At 34.2% G+C, this 10119-nt stretch overlaps 1 protein-coding gene across 1 annotated transcript in view; it reads left to right on the top strand.

Annotated features, from left to right (window-relative positions):
- The window catches only part of TSPAN8 (tetraspanin 8), a 35959-nt gene extending 26149 nt beyond the window's left edge, over positions 1-9810 (top strand). The window contains exons 6-8 of the mRNA XM_011374299.2: positions 1192-1326; positions 4412-4495; positions 8457-9810. Of these exons, the coding sequence (XP_011372601.1) occupies positions 1192-1326; positions 4412-4495; positions 8457-8510 (273 nt within the window). The 3' untranslated portion in view covers positions 8511-9810. The remainder of the gene's footprint in view (positions 1-1191; positions 1327-4411; positions 4496-8456) is intronic.
- Positions 9811-10119: the final 309 nt, after the last annotated feature.

Genomic DNA, 10119 nt, shown 5'->3' with positions numbered 1-10119 from the left:
TTGACAAGATTCTTTCCATATCTTTATCTAAATCATTGATTTCAGTGTTGAACAGATCATGTACTGTGAGAACGTAATAGAAATAACAACCACAAAACAAAAACAACAATAACAGCTAACACATATTGAGTGCTTTCTATAAGCCAGCCACTAGGCTAAGCACTTCATATCTTCACATGGCTTTATTCATTTTTATCTTTACAACAAATTGACGAATTTATACTATTATTAGCAACTATTATTATCTATATTTTACAGATGAAGAAACTGTGACATAGAGAGGTCTGAGTAGCATGGACAATGTGGCCACCCATCCAGTGCACTGCATCTTTCAGCATCCTTGCATTGCAATGCATCTGAGCCTGGAAAACTACCCAGTCTTGGTTGCATTTTCTTCAGCAACTTTTTTTACCTCTCTGCACAGAGTTTTCTCCATAATAGAGCAAATAGGACAAGATAAAAGATAATTACTTCTCTCTTTTATCTAATAATATGTGCCATATACACTGAGTCATTGGGCTTATCGCTTCCTGGTTTTTCTTTCCCAAACATGACCACAAATTTCCCTAGTGTTTCCCCATGTTTCAATTTGTTCTGGCCGAAAACAAGAACTTTTCTGACATTATTCTAAGAGTTTTATCTCTTATTTGTAACCCTTTCCCTCTTGTACTGATGTCCATGTAAAATTTAATTTCATAAGAGGCCCACTAAGCTTCTTCTTTGGCCTGTAAGAGGCCTCTCATTCCTTTACTCCTAACCTCCAGAAATGATCAAAGATCATGAGATAGAAATTTCATTTTTTAAAACTTCTCATCTCTTTTGAGAAAAAGTTCTTTAAAGAGATCTTGACTCTCCCATGAACTTTTGGGAGCTTCTTTCTTAAAGTCTAGGATACGTGGATCTGAGTCTGCCTCTCTTTTGTCATTAAAACCTAGAAGTGAGTTTTTCATTTTTTTCCCCAAAGTTCCTTAGACTTTTGCATCTGCAATCTATTTTTCTTTCATTAATGTTAAGACCAAAAAGTAAGATACCTTTATTTTTGCTTCTACATTCAGAGACATGAGTGAGGTGACTTAAATGATATTTTAGTATAAAAAAAATATTAATAATGGTTTCAGAAGAATATGATTCAATGTACTGACAATGTTTTATCTTCTTTAGTGACTGCTTTTTCTATTTTTCATCAAATAGTTTAAATGCTGTGGTTTGGTCAATGGACCTTCTGACTGGGGAAATAATTTTCAATCCCATTCCAAGTCATGCAAATGTCCAGATACATCGGATTCTTCTTGTATACAGTATGAAGGAAATTATGTTTACAAAGAGGTAAGAACAAATTTGGCACAGTAAGTGGTTCTGTTAATTTTTTTTCACTATGCAAGTCTTTACAAAAAACTTAAATTGCAATTATAATGGGAATCATGATATAAAATTCCTAAGGATTTCTCAAATAAAAAAGAAATCCTTATTAAAAGATAAAAGCAGATATAAAAAGGTGAAAGTATTTCATTTCTTCTATGAGTCTAGCATCATTTAGATTCAGGTCTAATAGATCAAAGTAACATTCTACTGCAAGTAGAGGCAAAGTACAAACTAACACAGAAAAGTTTATTTTGTCTTCTCTTTAGTGACTTTAATCATTATTTTCCATTTTTTAATTTTTAACTTAAGTTCTAGAAAACTATATTTTCACTTTAATTTTAGAAGTAAACTTTCTTTTTCTAATCAAATGTTCCTTTTCTCAAGTAATTATATAGGTTTAAGAAAAGGACTTGGCCTTGAGGGCTTTCAGTTTTGGATGTTAAGCATACTTATTTATTTGTCTAATTACTGCTCCAATTTAAAAATTGCCTCAGACATGTAAAGTCAATTGAAAAAGCTGGGTTTATCTTTTATCTATTGATGTCATATTTATATTGTGGATGTCAATATGTGAATGTCATATTTCTTATTATTGCTTTATTTATCAAATATTTATTGACCACCTCCTGTGTGCCAGGCCTTCTACCAGCTTCTGGAGATCCTTTCCTTAACAGAGCACAGTGTCTGCACTCATGGAGCTGATGCTTAAAGAGGGAAGAGAGAAAGATTATTAGACAATTCAATCCAATGAACTATTGCTATTTCTTGGATTGGAGCAGACGCGAGATGTTAAAGGGCCCCATCTAACTCAGTCTTTGGGGGTCATAGTATGGCTTCCTAGAGAGCATGATATCTGTCTCTTATCACAGGCCTTTATAGAATTTGTCCTTTCTTCCTGAAAGGAATGTGTACAAAAATGACAATCGATATTAATGTATCATTTATTTGCTGTTATTCTTCAGTGCCTAGTATGTGTTAGATAGACCCTTGCTAGAATCAGACATTTTTTTGGATCCTCTAGGAGATTGTAGCCTATTGGGAGAGAGATACATAACAGCTACTATAATTCAATGAACTAATTTATGTAATACCAGAAGATTATTTTCAATCTAATTGGCTTAGTAATGGCTACAGAGGGTAATTATATATTGGGAAATAGGAAGTATCGCAGGAAAAACTTCTCTCCTACTATCACATCTTTTTTACAATAGTATCAAAATTAAGGAGACTCTTCTTAAGGAAAAATTACTATTATTATATTTAAACTAACACATGGGGGAGAAGTTATCTATCAGACCACATGTCTTTTCAGAGTCAAGTAATATCAGTAAAACAATTTTATTCTTACTTTTTATATTCCTCCCCCTTCCTTCCCCCGACCACCAATTTTTAGTGACATAATATCCGCACAAAAGAGGGAAATGAATATGGTATAAACAAATGTAGCGTCCACTTAGAATAATGAGGAAATTAGTAAATTCAATTGCCGATTGTTATCTATCTCCCATTAAAGATTTAAGTCAAAGATGTTTTTCCTTGGGATAGGTTTTGAAAAACCCTAGCATTATCCTTAAAAATAATAGACATTCTCTCCAAAGTCACACATAATTCAGCTGACTATAGGCTGATAGCTGCACTAGTTTCCCAAAAGGAAGGACATAAATTCATAAAATACTTCCATCTGCTTTGTATCATTTGTAAGAAGTCTGGAAAAATAAGAAATCTGAAATGGCCATAATTTGTTTCTTCCCCTCACCCCTTTCCTTTGGCAAGATAACCTGGTCATCTAGAGGGGAAAGGGGGAGAAAACTCAGCTATAACAAATGTGACTCAGTAGATATGATCATTAATTTCCCAGTTAATCCTAAATGACATAATAATTCCTTCTAATGTTTACCACTTTGGATCATATGAGGCTCATTGCATTCAGGAATAAAGAGAAAAAGACTGTCTTACTCAGCCTTATGGAGAACTTTTATTTATTTTTTAATTTTATTTAACAAATATTTTGTTAGCCCTTCGCACATATAAGACTATCATAGGGATGATATATTTTCTGACAATACAGATAATAGCATTACTGCAATGTGTAGTATTTTGCATTTTAAAAATTATTCATATAGTTAACAATTTTTGGAATTTTGGGGTCTGGTCTGAGATGTTTTAAGTTTGGAATTGCATGCTGGTTTGAATAAATTTCAAAAACTGTGGCAAAGAGGCAACTTTTAAAATTCTCTTTTTTATCAAAAGTAAGAACATAATAGTGGACATAATAAATTTTTTCTTTTTAAGGTAAAAATAAACCTAATAATTATTAGTAAGAAATTTTTTAAAAACCTTCTTTTAAAAATGAAAATTTGTGCTATTATAAGCTGAAATCCCAACCAGGGAACTCTCTGCTGCAGATTACAGACCTAAAAAATACACGGTCAAGGTGATAACAGCTGTAAAATGAATAATTTTAAGTTAGGATAAAATTATTATTTATAAATAAAGACCTCTAGATTTAGTAATGATGAAGTTGAAGCAAAATTTTGCCCCTCGAATGCTTTTGAATGTATGAAAAATCACAATTATAAACTTTTGAAGGGGGGAGGAATGTGAAGTGGAGAAAATAATCCAATTTCTTTTTCTTCCTTTTATTTTTTTATTTTTAATTTCATAAATACATTTTTTTTTAAAAAATTAAGTTTATTGGGATAACATTGGTTAATACAATTATATAATTTTCAGGTGTACATTATCATTTGACATCTGTATACTCTATTGTGTGTGTTACCACCCGAAGTACAGTTTTTTTCAGCTACCATGTATTTGATCCCCTTTACCCACTTCACTCTCCCTCTACTCCCCTATATTTGACCTCCTTTACCCTGTCTACCACACCCTCCTCCCCCATCCCCTACCCTCTGGTAGTCCAATTTCTTTTTGTTGAGTATGTTTCTTGGTTACAATGTAAAAAGTAAACCTAATTGGGGGAAAAATCTTAATTCTAATAAGGTCATCGAAATATTATTAAAGCTAATTTTTTATGTTTTTTTTTTAACAGCCATGCATTTCTTTCATAAAAAACTTAGTTAAAACACACATTCTCATAACAATTGGAATAGCATTTGGACTGGCATTTATTGAGGTACAGTATAATTTTTCATTATTAACTCTTTATTCATTCCATGTTTGTTCATTAATTCTTCTAACAAATATTTATGGTGAGCCAAATAAAAATGAGGTGCTTCAGAAAAGCACTGGGTACCAAATGTCCAAGAGCCAGCATCTCCATCTATCAGCCTTGGGTCTGGGGAGGGGATTATAGTCTTATGAATTGAACAGGGCTAAGTCTATTATTTCTGAGTGATCTCTCTACTGGGAAATAAAAACTGAATTAATTTCCACATAGTTCTTAGTCCCAAATATCTTTTTCCCATTGAAAATCATTACAAGAGTTAAAGTTTCCTGAAGTTAGAAGAAAAAACACCAAATAAATCCAAAACACAACCTTTACGTTTTCTCATCTCTCTTCCTGATTTTGAAACACGAAATAAAAAACCAAACTCAAGGGTGTGGGGAGCTATTTTCCTGCTATTTAATTCCAGAGAAATCTGACAAGTTCTAAAAACTCCAGAGAGTTGCCTTTGATTTTCTCAGTGTAAAGGCGATGGACTCATTTGGAGAAGTTTTTAAGGAAGCTCTGCTTGAGGTGTATGTATTTACTCTTATCAATTTAATTATTAATATTGGAAAATATCCTGTATATAGTTTTTATCTTGATGAGCTTTCTTGGTATGTTTTTTTCCCCCTAAGAACCTGAAGAATACCTTTTACGTGGCCTAAAACTCTTTGCCAGAAAGATGAAATAAAATTGTTTCAGAGAAACATTTTTGGAATCATCCTAGATCTTGATTAATTTAGATACCAAGTGAATCAAATTCACTCACAATCCTGCTCAGGGCATTGACAGGAATCCTAACAATGTGTGAAGTGTCTTGGTTAGTGCCTCGGAGAGCTGGTTAGCTAGGCTGAGTGACTGTTGCTTTATGCTCGTGGAATGTTGTACACATCTTCCTTGGGATTGCTAGTGGCTTCCTACCTCTTACTCATATGCCACATCACTGCCAGAGAGGAATTTTAGCTGAGATTGAAGCAATTTAATGTGTTCTAAGTGGTCGTTTTAGGTTACTGGTGGAACGTCCCAGCCAACCATTAGAGAAAGGATAGGGAACAATTAATTAACAGTAAATTTGGGATGTTGCATTTTACTTCCCAGTAGCCCAGATGAATAGGTCTAAATATAAGACATTCTCTGCTGGAAACATGGCTGTCTTTCTTAATGTCTGATATGTGATCAAAGTTAAATGGTGCTGTGTATTAAGACTATTTCTCTAGATTCTGCCTTTTGTGAATTCAGTCCTTTATTTCTCTGCTTTGTATTCTGGGTTAATGCTAATTGAGAAATATGAGCTAGAGGCCATAGAGGTGAGCAAAGAATCACACACATATGTACTTATACATTTATAAACATAAATCACACACACATATATGTTGCTAGAGTAGACTTTAAATGAATGATGGAAAGAGCGGACTTTAAATGAGATATTCAAGTAGGTATCAATATAAGTGTCAAATTCCATGTTAGGTGCAAATTGACTATGACTGGCTACAACCCATGGATGCTTTTAAGAAGCTTCTCAAAACCAAAACCAGAGAAAATAAGGACATAATCAACTGGGGAGATTGACGTCTCTCATTATCATAGCCAAAGGCATTGCCAAAAATCTTAATGCATCTAATGGAAAATAAGATTACAAGAGGAATAGCACTTCAGTATTCTATGAAATTGGTATATTCCATGTGTTTGTTACATATTTCGATATTTAATTGGTTGTTCTAAAGATATGGTTAGGGAAATACTTTAATAAAAATCTTTTTTTATAGGTGTGGAATTTATATATGTTATTATCATAAAATATAACATTTTTAGTTATGCCAGTTAAGTGTGATTTCTAGGCTGCCTATATGTAGATATGATAGTCTGTTTATAGAACTATTTGAAATTTTTTATGTTCAATCTCTCAATCTAAAACCTCTAGATTTGAAGAGAAAAAAATCATTTTATATTACCTCTCTTTTTATTCAAAAAAGAGGTTTGAAAATAGTCTTCTGATACCCAATCTATAAAAATGTATCCACAAAAATATACATTAGTCTGTCTTATAGTCATTGATACTAGTTGCCTAATACTTAGACCTGTTTTCATACTGTTTCCCAAGTTCAACTTCAAGAAATACAAGACCCATAGAGAGAAAAATTCCTCTAAAAAATATTTTTAAGAAGAAAACAGGGGCAAATATCTCTCTGAAGAAAATATATTTGAATTATCTCCATAAAAAATCATATAAAAAAATTACCCTTCAACATTTAGACCTTTGCTGTTAATCTGTTTAGGCATGGGCTCTGAGGGAGGGGCCAGTAGTTACTTTTAAGGCTAAGACCACATACCTAAGGGATGCTTCTTAGAGAGCATTAGGAATCTATGCAAAATGTTTTATTTTGTAAGAAAATTTTCCCTATAGATAGTTTTGGAATTCTCATTATTCCTAATTAAATAACCAGACCATCACATCTCTCCTTATTTGACCATAGCAACTTACAAGCACAAAAAATGATCAGCATGTTCTCTTCTCATTTCAAATGAGGGGGAAAAAAAAAAAAAAAGCCACTGACACTGATAGTCATCACTTTGTAGGATAAAAGTCATCCTTACAGGACATCCCAATAATAGCACAGTTTGAACTGTGAGAAAATGATAATTTTACAACATTTTTTAGATTGCTCCAGAATATGGGAACTCGTGTACACTCATAGCAAGTTTATCCTGACTCTTCATACCATGAATCTTTTAATTACTTGTTATTTTTATGAACAATGATACATTTTCATTTCAGGGGCAGTGAGGTGCAAGAAAGTATGAGATTAACTGTCTGGTCTGCTGATGAATGGTGGCTTCTGTTTCAAGGGTGTGACAGTGAAATATGACAGTTGCCTTGTCCTAGTATTTTGTGCATTTTCTTTATTCTTTCCTGATACTTGTCTCCCAGAGTTGAGGCTTGGGACCAGGTGAAAAGACCGTTTTCATATATAATGTTCTTTCAAAGCTTTTTAAAGTGATTGTAAAAGAATGACTTTGAGAATATTCTGAATGAAAATCATTATTTTTGTAGAGAATTGGTACCTTTTTTTTTTTTAAGAAGACAGAAATGTTATTTAGTAGTTCTCATTTGAAATGTATTTGAAGGAAAGAATTATTAAACAGAAAGTCTCAGTAAGGTAGGAGCACTTGAGGTGACTCAGCATAAATGGCAGCTCCTCCTCCTGCCTCACCTCAAAGTGGGCTGGTGGGGAAGGAACTTTCTATTTGTCATGCACACCGGTCCTTCTGTCGTTTCTACGTCAAAGCCACAGCATGCAAGTCACTAACTGCAGAGCCATTTAGGGCAAGTTTTGGGGTCCCTCATTCTTGGGAGAGCTACTTAATGAGACAGAAATTATGGCCCAGATCCTCAGCTGTGCTTTTTCACTGCAAAGGAAATTCCTAAATTAAGCTATTCTCCATAGATTTGGAAGATTTTTTTAAAGAAAAAAGTTACTTTAACAATATGGCAAGACTCCTTGATTTTTATGCAGATGTTCTAAACCAGATGATCATAACCATTTATGGAAGCAGTAGGTGTATTGAGCACCCAGAGGCCTGAGTTCGCTGAGCTTCAGGGCAGACATCCTACAGAAGGGTGTGTGTGTTCCAGAAGGGCGGGGTGCTCTGGTGGTAGCTGCTACTGCGCAATCGAATAGGGCAGGTTAGAGGTGGATTGGCTCGCCGAAAACCCTGATTTAAAAACAAAACTACTTGAGAACTTTCTCAATTCTCTTTTGTCCCATTGGAGTCTCTAATTTCCCAAGAAGAGAGAAAACTTAGATACATAAAATTAAAACTTTCAGTAGCCAGGACATTTTCATATATAATGTTCTTTCTGTCTGTTTATAACATCTCTAGCATTTTCCTTTAAATTCCATGTTAATCCTGTTATTTTATTTTCTAGATACTCGGTCTGATATTTTCTATGGTCCTGTTTTGCCAGATTGGAAGCAAATGAATCTGTGGATGTGTTGAGCTACCATCAATCAAACGCCTTTAAAATTTTGCTTTAGCTTTGTAACTTCAAATATGTTACTGCTGTATATGTTAGGGGCAGCTGTCCTATTAGGATTTCTCATTTAGCTGGACCATAGATATCTTCTAGGCATATTGAGCATATTTAAGATTTTAGTAATACTAGGAAAATGATATGAATGTACATTTTTACTCAAAATAAAAGTAACATTCTTTACGTTGGTGCTTTTTCCTGTCTGATCATTGTGTTCAGGTGATACTGTCCTTTAAAACATTCATCTGAAGCCACCCTGTGGAATGATTTTCATCTCTGAGTGACAGGGACATAGTTTAGGCAGTGCATCTAGGCTTTTCAGAAGCCACACTCTGTTTTGGGTGGTGTATCAACCATTCATGATAAGATTGAATTAAGTCTCAAGTTGAAAGATTGAGAAAGTGGGCCAGCTAAAGGACTCATTATCTCTTTTCTATTTATGTTAATGTCTATTAATGGTGCCTCTCTTTTCTCTCTACCTTTTATGGGGACAAGAAAATTTGAGTGCTGTCTTTCCAGCCATTGAATCTCTGATACCTCTCCGGACCTCCCTCTGGGTCATAGTTATAACTGCTTTTACCTTTTGAGTTCTCATAGACATTTTTACATTTTACTTTTTATTGAGGTATAATACATACAATAAAGTGAACAAATTTAAGTTTACACCTGTGTTAACACTATCCAGATGAAGATACAGGACATTTTCAGCACACCAGAATGACTGTACATGCAACCTCCCAGTGGCACACTAGAGCTGGCTCCCACTGATGTACCAGAGCAGACCATATACATATATACATCTCTTTCCAACTCTGCTCAGTGACATCACATTGGTAGCTTGAAATCCACCGTGGTGGGAGAATTTACACCGTGGAAATTGGAAAATGATATAAAATAAGAGATTTTGTCTTTTGAGAGCTGGTTGTCAAACATTTACCAGGATGCCACCGCCCTCTTCAACAAATGCCTCCCCAGAGGTAGTCACTCTTCTGAATTCTATGACCATAGGTTCATTTTGCTTATTCTTGAACTTTCTGTAAATGGAATAATAAAATATGCTCTCTGGCTTCTTTTTCCTCAACATTTTGTGAGATTTATCTAAATCGTCGCATACAACTGCTGTTTATTCTCATTGCTATGTAGTATTCCCTTGCGTATAAATGTATGTCACAATGTATTTCTCCATCCTCCTGAACATTGGATTTGCTTCCAGCTGGTGTTATTATGAATAAATCTGCTATAAACATTTTTTTTACTTCTTTTAGTATGCACATGTACTCGTTTCTGGGTAGATATGCAAAAGTGGAATTGCTGTGTGTGTGTGTGTGTGTGTGTAAATAGATTTGGTCAAAAAATAGATTCTCAAAATCTATTTTGTACTAATCTATACAATACTAGAAAATCAGGATGGACTCAATCTCCTCTTCTGAGGAGGACAAAGAGGAAGAAAGGCAGTCTTTGTCCAGTACATCAGAGTGACCAGCAAGGAGTGAAAAACCTGGGGGAGGAGAGTCCTGGGCTGCGTTAGACAACCTGAGTCTCTGCTCCCCTATTGATG

Source organism: Pteropus vampyrus, unplaced genomic scaffold, assembly GCF_000151845.1.
Source record: "Pteropus vampyrus isolate Shadow unplaced genomic scaffold, Pvam_2.0 Scaffold9, whole genome shotgun sequence".
NCBI classification, from domain to species: domain Eukaryota; kingdom Metazoa; phylum Chordata; class Mammalia; order Chiroptera; family Pteropodidae; genus Pteropus; species Pteropus vampyrus.
Note: the sequence above shows the minus strand (reverse complement) of the source record. Positions and strands in the feature narration are given on the sequence as shown.